The sequence below is a fragment of the Triturus cristatus genome, chromosome 3_2, assembly GCF_964204655.1.
Source record: "Triturus cristatus chromosome 3_2, aTriCri1.1, whole genome shotgun sequence".
Lineage (NCBI taxonomy): Eukaryota > Metazoa > Chordata > Amphibia > Caudata > Salamandridae > Triturus > Triturus cristatus.
In genome coordinates, this window is record NC_140584.1 from 1026039225 (window position 1) to 1026061093 (window position 21869).

At 44.6% G+C, this 21869-nt stretch overlaps 1 protein-coding gene across 2 annotated transcripts in view; it reads left to right on the top strand.

Annotated features, from left to right (window-relative positions):
- The window catches only part of FKBP6 (FKBP prolyl isomerase family member 6 (inactive)), a 209775-nt gene that overhangs the window by 19606 nt on the left and 168300 nt on the right, over window positions 1–21869 (top strand). For both annotated transcript variants that reach the window (XM_085646937.1, XM_085646938.1), the window contains exon 2: window positions 13683–13800. In XM_085646937.1, coding sequence (XP_085503063.1) covers window positions 13683–13800 — 118 coding nt within the window. The remainder of the gene's footprint in view (window positions 1–13682; window positions 13801–21869) is intronic.

The following is a 21869-nucleotide window of genomic DNA, read 5'->3' on the forward strand; positions in this document are numbered from 1 at the left end:
TCAAGAAACCCACCGCACACAACCACCCGCAACGGATCCCCTACCGCAGCTGGAACAAGGTCACCGAAGACCAGATCATCACCGCCCTCGCCCGGGACCCACCGACAGACACCACCGACCCAGCCGCCAGCAACCTCAGGCAATGGATCGACGACTGCGCTAACACTCTTTCCCCCCCCCCCATCAAAAAACCCTCAAACAGGCGCACCGACAAAGGCCAGCTGGTTCACCACTGACCTCCAGGAATCCAAGCGCACTTGCCGAAGACTTGAGAAAAAGTGTCGCCAAGAACAGACACCGGACATCCACGCAGCCCTAAAGAACGCTAGCCGCAAGCACCACCAACTCATCCGAGCCACCAAAAGAACCTCCTTCAAGGAACGCATTGACAACAATCCACACAACAGCAAAGAGCTCTTCAACATCGTGAAGAAACTCTCCAACCCCAGCTCCAACTCCGACATCCCGCCGTCGCAAGACCTATGTGACGCCCTAGCTACCTTCTTTCACGGCAAGATCGCAGACATCCACGACCGCTTCAACACCCAGACCCTGCCTACTACCGCCGACACTGCAGACCCACCACCCCCCTGCCTCACCAACCACCTGCTTTCCTGGACCCACGTCAACGACGACGACACTATCAAGACCATGAACACCATCCACTCCGGATCACCAGCTGACCTCTGCCCTCACCACATCTTCAACAAAGCAAACCGCATCATCGCACCCCAACTCCGGAAGATCATCAACAGTTCCTTCGAGACCGCCACCTTCCCGGAAAGCTGGCAACACGCTGAGATCAACGCCCTACTCAAGGAACCCACAGCGGACCCAAAGGACCTCAAGAACTTCCGGCCCATCTCCCTGCTCCCATTCCCGGTGAAAGTCATCAAAAAGATCGTCAACAGGCAACTGATCCACTTCCTCGAGGAGAACAACATCCTGGACCCGTCCCAATCCGGATTCCGCAGTAATCACAGCACCGAAACTGCCCTCATCGCTGCCACAGACGACATCAGGACCCTGCTGGACAACGGCAAAACCGCGGCCCTCATCTTTCTGGACCTCTCGGCCTCATTCGAGACCGTCTGCCACCACAACCTACACACACGCCTTCACGACGCTGGAATACGTGACAAAGCCCTGAACTGGACCACCTCCTTCCTCACCGACAGAACCCAGAGGGCCCGCCTCCCCCCTTTCCGCTCTGAGGCCACCAAGATCATCTGCGCGTGCCCCAAGGTTCATCTCTCAGCCCCACACTTTTCAACGTCTACATGGCACTGCTTGCCAACATCGTCCGCTCGCACAACCTCAACATCGTCTCCTACGCCGACGACACTCAACTGATCCTCTCACTCACCAAAAACCCCGCCACCGCCAAAACCAACCGCCACGAAGGAATATAGGCCGTCGCCAACTGGATGCAGACCAGCCACCTGAAACTTAACTCGGACAAGACAGAAGTCCTCATCCTCAGATCCACCCCCTCCGCCTGGGACGACTCTTGGTGGCCTGCCGCCCTGGGATCCGCACCTACACCCACCGACCATGCACGCATCCTGGACTCATCGCTCTCAATGACCAAGCAAGTCAACACAGTCTCCTCATTCTGCTTCAACACCCTCCGCATGCTCCGCAAGATCTACAGATGGATCCCCACCGGAACCAGAAGAACGGTAACACAGGCCCTCGTCAGCAGCAGACTGGACTTGGGCAACGCCCTCTACACAGGAACCACGGCCAAACTCCAAAAGAGACTCCAACGCATACAGAACGCCTCCGCACGCCTCATCCTCGACATACCACGCTACACCCACATCTCTGCCCACCTGAAAGACCTTCACTGGCTCCCATGCAACAAGAGGATCACCTTCAAGCTCCTCACCCACGCCCACAAAGGTCTCCACAACGCCGGACCAGCATACCTCAACAAACGTCTCACCTTCTACACCCCTAACCGCCAGCTCCGCTCTGCCGCCCTCGCCATTGTCCCACGCATCCACAGGACCTCCACCGGCAGCAGATCCTTCTCCTACCTCGCTGCCAAGACTTGGAACACCCTCCCCACACAGCTGCTCCAGACCCAGGACCTGCTGACCTTCAGGAGACTTCTCAAGACCTGGCTGTTCGAGCAGTAGCTGCACCCCCTTCCCCCTCAGCGCCTTGAGACCCTCATGGGTGAGTAGCGCGCTATACAAATGTTTGATTGATTCCTTATTTCTGTGGAACTTCATTTTACTGGTGACAAGATACAGCTGTGCAGGGGTTAGTTTTCCATCACAACACCTGTTGCTGATCGTCCGGTGTCCTGTCTTCAGCTTTCCAGCTAAGCTGTCCTGAGGTATTTCCTCTTTCATTCTGCACTCGCTCCTAAGCTCTGTGGCCCCTGTGGCAACTTTTGTCCTGTGGTGTGTGGTTTCCTTTTCATTGGCACGATTCATCTATCTACAGAGCCCGGTGGTCCTCCAAGTTGAGCAGTCTGGCACAATGTCCTGTCTCATCCTGGGCTGTTGTGTGTTGTGCAGCTGATCTGTCCAATGGATGCTCTAACTTCTTTTCTGTACTGTCAGCTGTTCCTGTTGGTCAACATTGGGGTGGGTCTATTTATTTATAAAGTTTTAAATAGCGCGAACATGACCCACAAGGGTATCTGAGCACTTTACAGTACACAGTTATTAAACATTAGATGTTTGGGGTGTATGATTTGTGTGACTGGCCTGCTGCACTACAGATGGCATCTCGGCTGTTGTAAGCTTGCACCACATTTGCTGCCTCTACCGTCTTGTGGCGTTTACCCTGTGAACGCGAGAGGAAGGACTGTTTCAGAGACATGACAAGTGACTTGTCCGAATTTCCTGTATTCTCCACCTGAACCAGCCATGAAAAGTGGACACCTACAGTTTTCCTTCTCTGCTCATACAACATATTGCACAACACTATTATATTTTCCATAAAAAGCTTCAAAGAATTACTAGTGTTTATACTACATCCCTTATTTCAGTTTATTTTTTAAAAACGTTATTAAATACCTGATTATGAATGCAGATATTAGGTCTCGGCCTCCAACTTTCCTTAACTACTGTTTAGCACCCCTTCTACACTAGAAGGAGTACTTTAAGCACATTTAGTCCTATTGTATAGCAATAGATGGGTAAGAATTCACACCACTTAGGAGACAGCTTGTCCCACTATATGACCTTTGTATTGAAGAGCAGAAGGTCTGCAAAAGCCTGCCAGAACCTACATTGCGAATAGCAGGAGAACAAAATATGCATAAAGCAACGTTAAAAAAATTAGAAGATCACTTTGGTGGAAAGATCATAAGGGTTTTTTTCAGTGTGTTACGGAGAGGAAGGGAAACTTTCTAAGCTACTTTGCAGTTTTAAGCAATCTTGCTAAAAGATTGGAAATCTAGAGTTTGTGTGACTAATAAGGGATCAATTGATATAGTGCACTAACAATCCTGGTGTCCAAAATAACTCCTTGCTCTTAACCTAGGCTTATCTAAAGGAGCGGAGATTTTGAAAAGCGTTGAATGCGCTGCTGACTGAGTGTAATGGAAACTACAAGTCAAGAAGTGTGTGAAGTAAAGGATACCAAAAAATGAGGACTCTACAAAAAACAAGGATAAATGCAAACCAAGACTCTGTGGAGACCAACATATTTAGCTGTCAGCACCTCCTGCATGCAAAGGAATTTGTTCTTCTGGATCTGTGGCTAAGAAGGGTATTCTTCTAGAACATGGAAAGAGGGAACCAAGCAGCAAGTTAATGCAATTTAGATCTTGGACAAAAATATGAATGTTTTTAAGATAAAAAATAATGTAAACGTTGTGTCTAGTTGTAAAATCACTTCAGATTGCCAGACCATTAAAGCGATGGACGATTGTTGTTCCTCCTAGACTTTCATAGACAATAATGTGTTCCATGAGAAGTTTAGATTGGCAGCCTGTGCACTTGAATAACTAGACATAAAGCCTGAAACTACAACCAAGACCCTAGTGCTTTAGAGGGAATGTAAAGATGCATATTGCATTCAAAATGAAGCCCCTGATGGAAAATGTTTGCATATCCAGAAGCTGATCCAGTAGGATGAAAACCTCGGAAGGAGTTTAAAATACAGATCTATCACAGTGAAAATTATTGATATGCAGTTGTCGGGCTCAATCAAAAACAATCTTCATTCTTCATTTGCATGAAAAAAAGGGAGTACGTTCTCAATTCGTCTGAAGTACGTCTGATATCCGGTTAAAGCGAATATGTCACCCTTAGTCCATAATCCTTGTGCGCTCAGAGAGTACTCCTGCGGTTCAGCGTGTATGATACCCTTTAACTGGTTATCTGACGTACTTCAAAAGTATTTGAGGACATACTCCCTTTTTTTTATATGACTGAAGAATGAAGATATGTCTGAGTCGGGGGAGGGAGGGAATGAGTCTGATGGGGAGGTGGTAGTGGGGAGTGGGGAGTAGTTGAGGTGGGATGGCGGGCCCTGACCGCCTATACTTTGGACTGGGCTAGTGGGAAGGTCCTGTTGATTTAGGGAGAGGTGAGGCCCCTGTATTGCCTTGACCAGGGGGAGGGAATGCGTCGAGAGTGGGAAAGGGGTAGTAGATGGGGGCACACTGACAGAGGGTGGGGGGGGGGAAGGGATCGGGTGGGACGGTTGAGTGGAAATGCTGGTAAATGTGGGTATTTCCTGAATGGGTGGGGGGTGAGAATTGATTGCTGTATTGTTGTGTTGGAAAAATAATAAAAAAATGTTTCAACAAAAATGACTGAAGAATGAAGATAGTTTTTTGGATCAGACTGACTACTGCTTATCAATAATTTTGGAGTCCTGATGAAGTATATTTGGTTTATTTACCAGTGACGAAACACGTGTTGGCTTCAGGATTGATTGGAATATATACTGAATTTCATGAATGATTAACACCTCCTGTGGAGACGAAATAATAAAAAGACAAAGGAACAAGAACAGTTTTTGTACTGATTCTTTGATTGTTGTGTTGCTTGGGGGTTTCATTATTTTGTTCAGGATGGGGGATTTGTCCTTAACGTATCCTAAGGTTGCAAGTGGCCACCCTTTCCCTCTGAAGCACCATAAAATTACTATTTTCTTGTTACATGGGGATACTGAAACGTTTTCGCATTCGATACCCATGCCACTGACAACCCCTTATGCTATAAATTTATATTTTAACTTTTGCACGTTTGTTATGACCGTGAAAAAAAATGCAACTACTTCTATTTAATATACTTACATGCATGTTCTGTTTAGATGTTTCACACGGTTTTGCAACTTTTCAGTTGGGGGTGTTCTAATGTGGAGCAGTTGCTTTCAATTTTTTGGGATGGAAAACAAATGCAAGTTTTAGTTTCATTGTTAATTTGTTGGTAGTTTCTAGAGTTTGAGGTCTTTAGGTTTATTTTTGCTTGTTATTTCTGTGAGTTTATACTTTATTAATTTATGTTTACATAATACTTTTTTATATATATATTTTGCTGGTTTGTTATAGTTGTTTTTTGTCAGTTTTCAAGTCGTAGATTTTTTCTTTTAGGAAGTCTCTGTAAAGAGATAGAAGTTACAGAGTGTGTTAATATTTATTTGCTATTTTATGTTTTTAAATGTACTAGTTGGTAACATTTTAGTTTAAATATAAGATTTACTTACATAATTACGTAGCTGTTGAGATGGGTTAATATTTTTCTTTTATAGTCTGGTGAGAGATTTTGGCAGTTTCCTCACATTGCAATGTTTGTCCTTTTTGAAGTATTTAATTAAATGAGTGTGCCTTTTATATTGTTAATTTCATTGTTTGATTTTATTGGTTAAATTTGTTTATAGTTTTATCTTATTGTTTGGTTTACTTTAGTTGTAATTTTTTTTTATCAGTTGAGTACTTCTATGGTAAACGCTAATTTAGGTTTTATATTTGTATGATATGTAGTTTGATATTTTTGGTGTATAGAGGCCGCAAAAGAAATCAGAATCGCGGTCGAGGAAGGGGAGAACACCCCTCACAAGCACCAGAAAAACCCGACGTGCAAAGCGGAAAAAGGCAATATCCATTACGGAATCGAAAATGAAAATACACAATGTCAACCTGATCGTCAACCTTTCCAAATATGTACTTACACCCGAGGAAGAATCCGCATTGAACAAAGGGCTATCCTTTTGCCCAGAAAGCCATTTTGACCATACACAAGTGAGGATAGACTTGTATAAATATATCCGTAAACTGAAACTTGCTAAAATCCATGCAAACAGAGCTTCCAAAGAGATTATGAGTGCACAAGTACTAAACGACGAATCTACTTTAAATCTGGAACCTATGCTTAGCATTGACCAAGCAACTGATTTGAAGAATATCTTTGACCTCCTATATGACTTAAAAGATGATGAGATGACTGAGGAACAACTTCTTGAACATCTGTCAATAGAAACAGACAAAAGACCAGACAGTGGGCTAAAGAAGAAATCAAAGTATTGCCCTGTCTTACCACCTGGGAACCGCTTCGACCAATTTAGCGAGGCAGTAATTGAAGAACTGGATAAAATCACCAATACCAGGAATGTCACCCATAGAGAAAACATGAGCAAAAAGGAACGAGAAGCAATCAAAAATCTGATGCAAAATAAAAATCTGATAATAAAACCGGCGGACAAAGGCGGCAACACGGTACTTCTAAACACCGAAGACTACCTAGATGAAGCATATAGACAGTTGAACAACACCTCAAATTACAACAGGATTACTACTAATCCTATGAATGCAATGATAAAGGACTTGAGTGAAAAACTAACTAAATGGCATAACGAAAATTTAATCAGTGAAGACGAACTGAAATTCCTGACAAATGAATTTCCGACCATCCCAACTATATACTTTCTGCCTAAAATCCATAAAACTTTGAATCATCCACCGGGTAGGCCGATCGTATCTTCATGTGACTCCATGTACGAAAACATATCAGAATATGTGGACCACTTTCTCGCCCCAATAGCCCGTAGCATGAGCTCCTATATCAGGGACACCGGAGATTTCTTACGTGTCCTGAATGGTATATCTTGGAACAACCAGTTTCTGTTAATCACCATAGATGTGGTGTCATTATACACATCCATACGACATGAGGTGGGCTTGGAAGCATGCAATTATTTTTTGAGACAAAGAAAAATCACAGAAATGAAACATACACAAATGCTTCTCAGCATGATCGAGATGTGTCTCACTAATAATATTTTTTGCTTCAACAAAGAACTGTTCAAACAAATGTGTGGAACAGCCATGGGCATTTCCTTTTCTGTAAATTACGCTAACATCACCATGGGATGGTGGGAAAAAACCATAGCGTGGAACCTAGACAACCAGGAAGAGTTGGAGAAGATCATACTATGGGTCCGTTATATCGATGACTTGTTTCTAATTTGGAATGGCACAGATGAGGATTTCAAAAAATACTTTGACAAACTAAATAACAACGAGACTGGCCTATCCTTTACATACAATATGAGCAGGTCAGAGATCCCATTCCTGGACACTTTGATCTACATTGAGAACGATCAGATCCACTCGACCCTTTACAGAAAAGAAACAGCAACAAACAGTATCCTGCATGGAACTAGCTTCCACCCTAAACCCCTCTTGGACAGTATCCCATATGGGGAATTTATGCGACTAAAACGCAACTGCTCAAAACCAGAAGATGCAGAAATCAAAATTCATGAATCTATGGAAAGACTTAAACAAAGAGGCTACACAGAACCCACTCTCAAGAAAAATAAAAAGAGAATCGATAACAAAACCCGAGCGGAGACCTTAATACCCAAAATGACACCAACACCTGAAGACGGAAAGCAAATCCCTAGGTTTATTACTACCTACAGCAAAGAGAGCAGTACCATCATGGGTAAAATCAGAAAACACTGGCACCTAATCATGAAAGATCCAGATATAGGTAAACTAGTAGGTACTAAACCAATTGTAACATACAGAAAAACCAAGTCTTTAAGGGACATGCTCGTCAAAAGCCACTTCACACAAAGAGAAGAAACCACCTGGCTAACAGAAAAACAAAATGGATTTACTAAATGCAATTCATGCAAGGCATGTAAGATTGGCAAAAACACAAGAAACATTACAGAGCCTAACGGAAATGTTGTAACTATAAGGACAAGAATAACCTGTAACACCAAATTTGTGATCTACGTCATCGAATGCACATGTGGACAGAAATACGTGGGGAGCACCATCTGCCCACTGAAAAAGCGTATTCTTGAGCACATTCGAGCAGTTAAAAACAAAGACATTTCCTATGCAACTGCTAAACACATGATACGATGCCAAAATGGGAACTGGCGATCAATGTGCTATTATGGGATTGACACCATCCCAGCGAACGAACGAGGTGGCAATAGAATCAAGAAGCTACGTCAGCTTGAATCACGCTATATTATCAAACTCAAAACCAAGACCCCGAGAGGCATGAACAATGACGAAGAACTTTATGTACACTTAGAATGACGTCCTGTAACATGATGAACTCATTGCCCTCCGATGAACCTAATTAGGATCCACTCTCTCTCTTACTCTGTTCTTTTTCTCCTCTTGCCTTTTTCTGTCTCTCCCGCTCCTGCAAACATAGTACACTGAAACTTTTACATTCTATATCTATTATGCCGCTTTCTTGACAATTGTACTATACATACACATAAGGATGTAATCAAGACTATGATACATCAGGATACTAATGATACTGAATGTCTCTCTACTAGCAAATGACTTTATAACCATATGTATACTTAATGTCTGGTACTATACCATAATTTAGACAAAAGTGCCCTTTCCTGTTATATAACAGTCGTAATTAAGTTTCCTTTTGGATAAAAATACAACTTTGTTTTTCACTGCACTACATTTCCCACAATGCCACATTGAGGCCAGGTGGGCGTATAAATGGTGCAATAGAGAAAGGACTTACTGACCGTGAGCAAGGCCTTGGTGGCTGAAACGCGTTGGTTGAGCTGTGTTGCTAATAAATATATCTTTTGAAAATCTCTTTCCCGAGTGCCGCATCCTTGGATTTAACATTTATTTATATATATAAATTAATATCTAGGTTGGTGTTTAAATGTTTGCAGTTATTGTAATTTTTTGGGGGGTTGTATTAAAATTTTAGATAGAATTTTTTGGATTGGATAGAAAATATCTTGTTGATGTAATATACTTTTATTTTATCCAAATGTGTGTCACATTTTTGGGGTTTATTTGAAGTAATTGTTTTATGTAAATGTTTGTTTTAAACAACTTAATAATGAATAATTATGTTGCCGATATTGTAGTCGATATTGTTTGAATTTATATTTTTGATATGTTTATTTAAAGGTAACTATTTTTATTTCCCATATAAGTTAAAATCGTTTTTTATTTTTATTTTTTACAATATTTGTGTTCTCAGATATTTTTGTAAACGATACTTAATTTCTGATAGTTTTGTATTTTGATATTACATGCATCTATATTATGTCTGTGATCTGGAGGAAAGCAGTAAGTATATGGTGGTTGTGGTGGATTATACCACCAGATAGCCAGACGTACCACTCAGGAGTACGATTACAAACTAGAACTCTTCTAGAGATCTTTTCTAGGGTTAGATTTCCAAAGATTTTGGCTTTGGAACCTTTTTTTTTATCCCCTCGTATATAAGAGAGATGTGAGTGTACTGGTATGACCTACCTATTCCCATGGCATTCTACCCTCCAACTAATGGGTTGGTAGAAAGTTTCAATAAGATCATTAAGAGCATGGTGACCGAGAATCTTCAGTCCTGAGAGCCTCAAGAGGAAGTAAAGTCATCTCCTGGCATGTCTCTTGTTTGCATACAGGGAAATTCCAAAGAAGGAGGTAGGTTTTGGTCCTTTTGTACCCAATGTGTGACCCTGTCACCTTGATCAGAGAAGGGTGGGAATGAAATTTCTAATTACCTCAGAAGGATGTGGTGGATATGTGGTCCCAGGAAGCTGAAGGTGCAAATCAGGAATCCGGCAAAGAAAAACCTTGAAGCAAGGCAAGAGCTGATGAAGGGTGATATGCCCAGAAAGCAAAGCTAACTTGGTAACATGGTGGACAGGTAGTATTGGTGCTGAAGCCTATTTGTTTCAGAGCTTTAGAGGATACTAGTGTGGGACATACAAGATCGTGCTAAAGGTTTCTTATGTGAACTACTTGGAAGACACAGGTGCCCCAAGGGAACCAACAAGGGTGTTCCAAGTGAACTGGCTTGAAGCTTACCACTGGAGAGATTGCACAATAAACATGGCTACAGCAGAGAACATTGAGGAATACAGCCTCTTCCTGATGGATCTGTGGAGGGGCTACAGCTTGCATCAGTGTTGATGCCTGAGTAGCAGAGGGAGTGCACCAAGATACTGGAACAATTTTCCTGTCTTATATCACTGATTCCAGGGTTGACACATGGCTGTGTTCATGAATTAGTCTAGCTTTTCACTGGCAGACTATCCCTTTTGTCTATTGAATGTCCAACCGGATGCAGGAAAGCACTAAGACGGAAGTGGCCAAGATGTTGGTCATGGGGTGATGGAGTGATCCTATAGTCCGTGGGCTGGCCATGTGGTGTTACTGTTCAAGAAAGGTTCCACAGACTTGTGCTTTTGTATGGACCCTCAGTGAAGTCACTAAGACAGATGTACACCCAGAACGGATGAACTTGTGGTTGGCTGGGTGCTGAAAAACACTTGAGCACCTTTGCTTTGAACAGTGGCTACTAGCAAATTGCGTCAGGACCTAGTGACAAAGAGAGGACCATGCCAAAGTGATTATTCCAGTTTAGAGTAATGCACCTTAAGTTAAACAATGCTGCTGTCAGTTTTCAGCACCTGGTGAACCATGCTCTAGAATAGCTATAAGTCTTCTCTGTGGCCTACCTGGATGACCTTGCAACATTTAGCAGTTCACAAGAGGATAACCTGAAGCATGTAGAACCGGTGTTGTTCAGAATACAGGGGGCAAAACTGATCATCAAGGCAACAAAATGCCGAGTGGGACAGTCCACTTGAGTCTGCCTTGAGCATCCAGGATGTTCGAGTGAGAGATGCCCACAACCCACACGTGAGTGAGAACCTTTCTATGATTTATTGGTTATTACAGGAAGTTCGTGGCTAAGCTATGGGATTGTAGTTGCTTTATTGACCACTTTGGCATCCAAAAAGCAGGCCAAGTTGGGAATAAGGGCTGAGGAATGTCAAACATTTGAGGACCTGAGGAGAGCAGTATGCGCTGTACCTGTACTGAGGACCTCAGCCTACACTCAACAAGTACAGACGGCTGTGTCTTATAAGGAAGTTGGAGCAGTGCTGGCTAAACTTGATGACTTGGGTAGAAAACGTCTGGTGACCTTTACTAGTCGTAGGTCCTATAGAATAGAACTGGGTGGCCATTGAAAAGGAATGCTTTGCTGTAGTGTGGACACCGTTTGCTACTTAGTTTATGGTACAAACCGATCGCAAACTACTCAAAATTGCTAAGATGGTTTATCCTGTTTCTAGGCCTATATTTCATGTTGGAGCACAAAGCTGGAATGAATTGAATCCTGTGTAAACAAGTGGACTCTTCCTCCTGTTTTGCCAATCCAACAACCAGACTTCTCCAGCACTGGAGTAAGGTACCTGGTAGTATGATTTGGGAGTGGTGTCTGTTAGTAAGGGAATGTATTCATTTTGTGTAGTAGAGTTCCCCTGCCCTGAGGACCTGACTGCATGTATCTGGTATCCTGGTTTTGGATTTTTAGCCCGGCATCACGCCTATGTATTATATGTGCGGAGGCCCAGGACTATATCTTGACATGAGAAAGTCCTGGACTTGTCCTGTGACATGGAATGGCGCACCAAGCAAGCCTCATTGACTGGCTGATAATAGACTACTGTCTAGGTCTACCTGGGTATAATACAGAGGGCTGTTCTGGCAATGTACCATGTTTTTGAATACATAGTTGTGACTAGACTTTATTTTTTATCTGCGTCGGTAGAGTGGAGGCCTACTGGCACGTTCTTGTTAAGTTCCTTTCTATGCGCTTTCCTAGTTCCTGGTGGTGACATCCTTGGTGTATATTTTGTGTTTCTGTAGGTAGGCTACACAGTACATGTATGAGTAAGACAGAGTAATGGATACCCCAGTTCTGTCCTTTGCACAAAATTAATGTGAGGTTGTTTTTCCATTGAAAAAATGGACCGTGGAAGTGTATTCCTGACATTCTTGAAGCTTTAGGGAGGAGACCTAGACACTGAAGGGAAGGGAGTGGAGCAGGGCTCCTTTGGAAATTCGATTATGCATTGTACTAAGGATCTGCTGATTATACTTCCGGAATGCTGTCATTGGTAGATGTAGGAGAGAGGGGGGAGATTGCAGACTCTTTTGTGTAGAGGTCAATAAATGTTTAAGGGAGCCACTTGCTGTGTTTATCGGGGCTGTGACTGCATGTTGGAGTGATCAACCTGAGCGTGACCGAAACTGCCCAGTGTGATCTGCCAGTGGCCCGATATTACTGGCCAGAATGGTTTGCTGGCTGCGACTATTGATAGTTATATACATGGCTACAACTGCTAGCCTGTGCAGGGCTACATATTCCTATATCATGACTAGCTGGCCGAAGCTGAACCCGAGTCTGTTGCTGAGGAACCCAGCTGCTGTGACACTCACACGTGATCCGATTGGGGCCACAAAGCCCAAGGAATGCCACTTTTGCTTCAGCCAGGCAGGCTGCATGAATGTGGACCTTTCAGATGAATCAGGACTCTTAGATTACGCTGCTGCGCAACCTCTCAAGAGAGAGGGTGATAGTGTGCGGCAGAGCTGGGTGTCTGCACGGATACTCCAGGAACTGATACTCCGTCTGTTAGGAATGAGAACTAAATACTGAGTGCACTGATTGCAGGAGTGATCTAATTGCACCTGAGCAATAATCACACTACTCACTTGTACCCCATATATTTGGGGGTCCACCCAGACCTGGGGTGAACCGAGCATGGATCAAGGGAGAAGGTTGGGGTTAAGAGATGCTGCAGTGTCTGAGATAATCAAGAACAATAAATTGCATCTTGTTATTATTTGTAGTATTCTGTTCTAGTATGCATTAAAGTACTTTACTTTCTTGACACTATAAGCACTGTGTTGTGATTGTTGAGCTATGAACTTGAGCACCTCCACACTACCTCTTTGAGATGCTTATGAATGCTAACCATCGCTGCCACAGAGTCCAGTGCTGAAGGAGATGTACTTGGCCCAGTTTCCAGAGCCAAAGTAGGATGGGCCCAGAGACGTCAGAGGCAAATAACATCAACCCACCACTATTAACACCTAGAAACCCTGCGTGCCTCATGGTCCTCCATAATGGATCTGAAAGGGCTATTCAGTTTTAAGCGATAATTCCAGATGCTATTTCCCAGTCTTGCTTCAGCAACTATTGGTAATCTAGATTTTCCTTTGCTGGGGTGTATGTGCGGGGGAGGGGGATGTTAAGCCCTGTTTGATGCTGCCCCCTGGTTAATTCCTTTATAAAGTTGCTTATATTCTTCTACATTATGCAATGTTGTGACACACTTATAATTTCAAAAGAAAGCCACACTAAAGAACTGTATTATATTCTCTTCTTTTGTAGTCACTATTCCAGAGGTTGGAACAGCGCATGGAAGATGTATCTGGGGATGCTGGCGTGCTGAAGGAGCTTGTTCGCTCTGGCAGTGGGGAACTGGTGCCTCCTGATGCTTCTGTTTTAGGTATGTAGTTGGGTCCGTTGGGGCTGTCATTGAGAAGTGAATGGTCGTGCAGTTGTGATGTACTACAGTAGTGGTGATGAGACACGCCAGTGTTTTTCTTGATATAAACAACATAAACAATCCTCTGTAATATAGACTTATCACTGTAGACTTATCACTGCTACCTGGAAACTACAACAAATTGAATAAAGATTAATATGCTTCCCTATTGGGATTATATAATACCCTAGATTAAACCTCTTCCGAGCAACCTGTGTCACTTCCCAGCGCTGGTCTTTTTGGTATGTTGGCATGTTCGTATTTAAAACTTAATTGGGGGGCTTAATGCATTTTGCATCCTTTGAAATAGGTTTTTTTAAAACTAGTTTTCCTTGTTTCAGGCCATTTTTATAACTTTGAAGTATGTCAGAGCATGAACTAAAAAAAAACTGACACACTTCTCTTGAGTCACTCACTAATTTAATGTGAATGTTTTGTGTGTAGAAGTGTTCACCATTTTCTTTGCCTCTTGGCTCTTTTGGGAGCCTTGGGTACAGGCTTTTATCTTGAGCTTGTGCAGTTCCTTATTAGATAGGGCTTGGTGGGGTTTTTGTTGGGTGGCAGGGTTTGATATTACGACCTTTTACCTTACCTATCTGGCTGTGGGCACTGTTATATGTTGGTGGAACATTTTTCCAGTTAAGTGTTCTTTTTATTTTTTTTAAGAGATCTGTTTATTTAAACCAATTCGGCAGTCAAACAGCATATAGACATTGGCAGGCGTAGTCAGTTACAATCGGCACACAAATTATACATCTCAATACATGTGTCCAACGGAGTATCCTGTTGATTAGGGGGTTACATGAGCCTCATCCGCAGCTAGTCTGCTTGGTGGGGGACACACATCTCCTCTGTAGTGGTTCCAAGCTCCCCACACTTTACTCGGGACAACCCCTAGCCACATACACCGCCTTCTCCCTCCAAATGCACCAGTCTAAATCCTCCTTCCATTTCCCCAGACCGGGTGGCTGTACCGCCCCCTACAATTGCGCAATGTTCCGATTCGCAATCATGAACGCCAGCGTAGCCCACCAGTTAAGTGTTCTTAGTAAAGGGTGTGGAATCTGGGCATTCAGTGTTCTGCCAATCCTGTCATTTAAAGCCTAACACACAGGGACTTGGTTAAGACCCTCGCAGCTCTGAGTCCATTCTTTCACATGACTGATCCTATACCAGTAAAGATAATGGGAGATTTGAGCTTGTCCCTCACCCTCCTACCTGACCTATGGTATTAGTACCTCTCAAATAGAACATGGCCCTCTGGATTGCCTGAAAATTGTATATTGTTGCTGAACTCAAGAAAACTGGTGCAAACCCCGAAGATATGAATAACGTCTGCCCTGTATCAAACCTCCCTTTTCTAGCTAAAATGTTTAAAAACTACACTTCAAAACAATGAATAATGGTCAACTAAGATAACAACTTGCGGAATTAGTCCCAGGCATGTTTAAGTTCTGGATGCCTAATGAAGTCAATAGGGTAACCCTGTGTCCCTCAGAAGCTGGGCATGCATAAGACAAGCTACAACTGGTTCTTGCAGCACTGAGCTGGCAATGCTGCAAGTAGTTTGATGGGGATGCACAGCACACTGCAAAGACCAATCTTACTTCCTTGTCCTCCCTGATCGATAGTGACTTCACTACTGAAAACCATGCCTTATTGCTAAAAGTCCTAGAAAAACGAAAATCGATATCATAGTTCTGAATTATTTTAAATCATAATTTGTGAACCGCACACACCAGGTTAAACTTAATCTAACACTTGCCTGCTTCAAGTAGGAGTTCCCCAAGGCACCATCCTCTCCCCTACTCTCTTCGATTTGTATATGTGTTGGAAGGAAAACATTTAATTTCATCTTAATGCCAACAGTGCACAACTTTACTTTAAAGTCTCCTTACCAGAGAACATAGCAGATCTTGCACAGAAACCATAGGATTTTCCGGCTTGGATTTCGGCACACCACTCAAACTGAAACACCAAAGATCAGAGTTCCTTTTACTCTCTCCCTTTATCTCTCTACCCAGCTACAAGCATGGCTGCATTAAATGAAGCTACTTGGCTGCATGCAATAAATCGCTAAAAACACAGAATCTAGATATAAAAGCAAACCGGCATACCAACATAGATGTTTTAGCAAGAGGGGCATGCTTTAACATCTGAATCCTCTGAATCATCAAGTCTGTGATCACTGCAGAAGACTTTAGAACAGTTGTCAATACCTGGTCCTCTTGAAATTCAATTAAAGAAGCTCATTACTGTCTGGCATCTGCAAAATTCATATGAGCTCGTTTAAAACTTGCCCAGCTGCCTTACTGCTTTAAGCTGCAAGAAGATCACACCATATAACCAATGTCCTGGTCACTCACAAATTGCTTCTGGTTGAGGATAGCTTATTCATGTTGACCTGCATAGTTCCAAGTGCCCTTCATCGGGGTTATGTGAACAGCCTGCCTTTCAAATTAATCATTTCAGGACACTCATGTGCTCTCTGAAATGCACTCCCTCGCTCTGCCTGTAAACACCTTACTTCAAAAACAAAAGGGGACACTGAAGTATTCTTTCTTGGGTTGTTCTCACAAACCTTGGAACTCTAGTCCTACAACTGTGAGAACTCTCCCTCACATGAAAACGTAAAAAAAACAAAAAGCATATAAGATATTTAGTTTTGCAAAATAACACAGAAAACATAAACGCTTTAACCCCACACCACACCCACAGTTGTATTTCAGTATGTACAGTGAACCATTCGCAGCCCGCCCAGCACTTAGGATCATAGCGGGCATTCCAGGCAATACAGATTCCAGCTTGCCAGTTAGCCCTTCCCAATATTCCGACACCTTACGGCAGACCCATGCGTGTGAAGGAATGTGGCCTCAACCGTATGACAGTGGAGGCACATCTGGGTGCTTGCTCTACCCATTTTGTAGTGTAGGGATATGTTATAATATACTCTGTGGAGAATTTGTAACTGTATGAAACGCATCCTGGTTCTAATTGCCACTTTTCTGAGATGTCTCTGCGCTGCCTCCCAGTCCACATCTTGCAGGGCCCCAACGTCCCTTTCCCATTTCTTTGGCAGTCCCCCCAGATTGTCCAGTGCATTATTCAGTATAGTGTATAAAAAGTGGGAAATCACCTTGTGAACCAGCGCCTCCCGCAACACCCATGTCTCCAGCGGGGAGGACGCAGTGCGGTCCAAACCCCGGGTGCCGTCTTTCCTGAGGGCATGTGCAAGTTGCAAGTATTTAAACTGTTTGGTCTCAGCAAGACCATATTCCTCAGATATAGCCGCAAAGGACTAAACCACCCTGCCCCTCCAGTACATCCCCCAGGGTCTCAATCCCAATGTGTTCCCATTGGCCGAAACCGGCTAGCCTTCCAATTTCCCGCAACACCGTAGCTCTCCAAAGTAGGGTTGCTAGAGTCATTTTACCCTTCCAAACCTTGGCAGCATCATCCCAAGTCTTCAACGTGGTCCTAGTTGGTTCAGGCAGGTGCAGCATGTCCCTCTTCCCATAGACATAGTGGAGATATAGCCATGCGATCTGTCCGGTGTGCCGGTTCACTCTCTGGGCAATGACCCCCATCCATTGAATAAGTGAAGTTGTGCTGATCTATCAGGGCTCGAAAAATTCACTCGACCGCTCGCATTTGCGAGTCAGATTAATTCAGGACGAGCTATTTTTAGGTCCTACTCACCCTTACTGGCGAGTAGGAATACAAACTGACACTTGACCTCTGCCTCTGAAAACAGGGGAAATGTGACAAGATAGCAAGATTTAAAGGCATCTTTATTGCTCACAAAGTAAATGAGCAATAAAAATGCTTTAAAATCTTGTTAACATGTCACATTTGCTCAGCTTTCAGATTAGAGGTCAAGTGCATTTCAGTTTGGTCCAGGAGATTTTGTAGGTTACTAGACCTGCAGGTCTAGTGCATTTTCTATGATTTTTCGAGTCCTGTCTATGGTAGGCCCTAATGTCCAGGAGTGCCAGACCCCATTATACACAGATCTGTATAGTGTCCTCCAAACTATGCTTGGGGCGACACCATCCCAGTAAGAAGCAATTTATCAATACTGTTGAAATATGGGTCTGGGATCGATTATGGTATGTTCTGCAAAATGTAAAGCAGTTTGGGCAGAGTGATAATTTTGTACAGGGCTACCGATGATCGTCAAAAGGAGTGTGTGCTAGAGCTCCACATCCTTGCGGAATTTTGTAACAACCCACTGGATGTTTTGCTCCAGAAACTGCGTTCAGTCCAATGAGACCTCAATACCTAGATATCTAAATCCAGCAGTCATGACCCAGAGGCCTCACGCCGTGGGATCCAAGCCCTCCCAGCAACCCAACTGAAAAAAACAATAGACTTCTCATGGTTAACACGAAACCCCTAAGTCTCAAAATAAGCAAAGCACCTACAACCGCGCCCGGACTTTCCATTCAGATCAGGCAAGTACACCAGGGCATCAGCCGCATGCAGCGAGATCATCTCCAGTTCCATCTAAACCGGGGGAACACCAGAATATCTGCCCTGTGGTGCACCCAGCATGCAAGCAGCTCCTTGCAGAGGGCAAACGGGAGAGGTGAAAGCGGGCAACCATGCCTTGTTCCCCTCCCAACAACAGACATCTCAGAAACAACATCATTGACCTTTACTGACAGGGTGCCTTGTAAAGGAGTGCCGCACATCTGCAGAACTTTGGGCCAAAGCCAAGGTTCTTCAGGGTCTCAAACAAGTAGCACCAGTTTATGGAGTCAAACAATGTTTCCGTGTCTCATGATAGTAGCGCTCATGGAGTGGGCTCTGCCTTGTAGCTGTCTAATCACAAAAACAGTCTGCAGAGGTTGAGCCTTGTGGACTGTCACGGCAGGAAGATGGTTTGGTTGGCATGGACCAGGTTGGAGATCACTCCGGGCAGTCTGGACTTGAGGATCTTTGCCAGTATCTTCCTTTCGGTTTTAAATAGTGAGATGGGCCGATATAAAGAACAAACAGCAAGAGGCTTGCTCTTCTTTAGAATGACCACGATAATGGCATGATTGACGTTCGGGGGCAGGGCCGCTTGCTCCTTCACTGCCTCAAATAAATTCAGGATATGGAGGTGGAGCTGGTCTGCAAAGCATTTATAAAGTTCTACAGGAAGTCAGTTGGTGCCGGATGTTTTCCCGGAGTGCATCGCCTGGACCACGTCATTTAAATCCCCGATCGTACGGTCGGCTACCAAGGCGGCCCAAGCCAACTAGTCCAGGCCTGGGAGAGGCATCTCCACCAAAGGTTCCGCGACCTCATGGGCTGCAAAGGCTCGCAGGGCCGTGTATAACTCCTTATAGTAAGCTGCGAAGACATGGGCAATTTCCATATCGGAGCGAACCAGGTTCCCAGAATCGGTTGCTATCTCAGCTACCCAATGCATTTATTACTCTCTCCTACTCAACAATGCAAGGAGGTGACCAGCTTTGTGGCCCATATAAGGAAGGCAATGTTGAACCCCCAGGTATTGTTGCCACACTGCCTGTGTCACATGGTTGTAGTAGTGGGTCTTCATCACCAGCAGGAGCACGTTGGAGATTTCATCTCCCGTGGTCACCTATGCCCGCTCCAGCTGCAGGAGATGCCGCTCTAGGAGCAACATCTCCTCCTGCTTATGACATTTAATTATTGTTATTATATTCTGGGTCATGTCTTGGAACACCACCTTATAGGCTTCGCACAAAGTCACCTGGCGGGAGGGGGGGTGCACTGTCTCAGTTTTCCTCAAAATACTCTTAGGCGGCCTATCTTAGACACTTCGGCCCCCTCTACTTCCTTCAGAACCCAAGAGCACAGCCTCCAGGAATATTGACTATGCCGCATAGCAGGACACCCCCAGTTTGACCAGGAAGGGGAGTGATCCTAATTCCCCCTCACCAGGTATTCAGCCCTCGTCACCCACAGAACCTCTGGTCAGGGGAGAAAGCCATAGTCTAATCTCAACAGAGAACCATGTGCCCTGGAGAAAACGAGTTCTCTCTCTCTCTCTCTCTCTCTCTCTCTCTCTCTCTCTCTCTCTCTCTCTCTCTCTCTCTCTCTCTCTGTCTCTCTGTCTCTCTGTCTCTCTCTGTCTCTCTCTGTCTCTCTCTGTCTCTCTCTCTCTCTCTCGTTCGATCAGGCATCGCTGAGTCCCCACACATGGGCAAAGCGCTGCAATTCTGAAGATCTGATGGAGGAACAGGGGGTGTCTGTCAGGGTTAGTGTCTGTTCAGGTGCCTGTCCATGATGTTGTTAAAGTAATCCCCAGCACCCCCCAAACCATGATGTTGTTAAATTAATCCCTAGCACTCCCCAAATCATGTGGCCATCACTATGCCCATCTGAGAATAGACCCAACGATTCCCGCGTTCTTTTGCAATATAGGGAGTGTGTATGCGTCCACGACTAGCGCCTCCCGTTTGCACCATTTCCCCCTTACTGCCACAAATCAGCCCTCTGGGTTGACCTAGGATTTCGTCACCTGAAAAAGGGGCGGGTGGGGCTTTTTTTCTCCAATAAATGTTATTTATTGAAATTTTACAAGTGGTAAAGTCAGACAATGCCTCATACATATGAATATAGGGACAGTTAATCTCTAGTAGCAATAGTCATGAATCATCTCAAAATGTTGGGGTGGGTTGTACAAAATGTAAAATATCGAGGCTTTGCATTCACTAATCTTGCAGTTTGGAGCCCCATGTCTATGAAGAAGTGATATGACCACCTCATGTGCAGAATTGGGCATCTTCTCTGTGGAACTGAGACACCCCGGTGCAACTTGCTCCCTGGACGATTATGCAGACCCCATATAGTTGGCGTCTGAGGCGCATCTGCGGCCTTCCAATGCTCTTTCCATAAAAGCAATCAGCAGGGATCCCCAATCACCAGTGATTGGACTCTAGTGGAGAACCCTGCTCTCCTTTGCCCTCAGTGCTGTTTCCTCTGTCCCAGCCCAGTGCTCCACCTCAACCTGCCACCTGTAATGTGGTGGGCCATCAGAGGACTTCCAGTGCATGGCCAGGGCTCGTCTGCCAACACCAGAGACAGGTGCAAGAACCTGCCATCCACCTTGGTTAATTTCAGGGATGATGACAGCCCCTAGTAGCAGACCTCCAAACCCCACAGGTTTGCGTCATCTAGGGTATGCCCAAGGTCCGACACCAACCCCCGCCAAAACCGTGCAGCCCCTGGGCACGACCAGTTCATATGTACGAAATCGGTATTGGGTTCCTGACAGTAAGGACACTACTGCGTGATAGTGCCCTGTATTGTATTAAGGGAGTGCGGTGTAAGGTACATCATGTGTATAAAAATAAATATTAAAAAATTACTGTGTGTAGTGGAAACAGGTGTTCCGATAAACTGTAGGAACCCTTTCCAGTGCTTGTGTCCATTCTGTATCTCGTAGCTCCCGACCCATCACTGTTCCCCACCTCCATGAAGCTGTGCCAGATCTGACTGTGACTGAAGCAGTGCCGATAAATAGAGCCAAGAGACCACCCTACAGCCCAAAGGTCAAAACAATTTGCAAACCCTAATGTGCCGGCAGTTTGGACTGCCCTCGCTGCCATAAGGCATGGATCGCCCGTGCCACTACTGCATAAGTGGATATCCAGTGTTAGTTGCCAGGTCGTCGATCTTAACCTACTCTCTGCATTACAATCCCCCCACCGTGAGGATGTTGCAGCAGTCCAAACTCATAACATTTTGGTGGTGAATGGACCCCGACTAGGCGTTGGGAAACCCACCAATGGCAGAACTGGGGAGTAGGGCTGCGGTTGACCGGAGAACTTGGCAAACTTCTCCCAGCATCACAAAGCGACCCACAGAAGCTTTGGGGATGGCCCTCTTGTAGGACGTACCCCCAGCACAAGCCGCACTAGCCCCCCACAGTGTGGGTCGCTCCATAAGGTCCCAACTCCTCTTTGTGGCAGCCACAAGTCAGCCACTGTACTTGCACCACTATGGTGGTACAATTCGGAATTTGGTACCCCCAATCCACGTTCTTTTGCCAG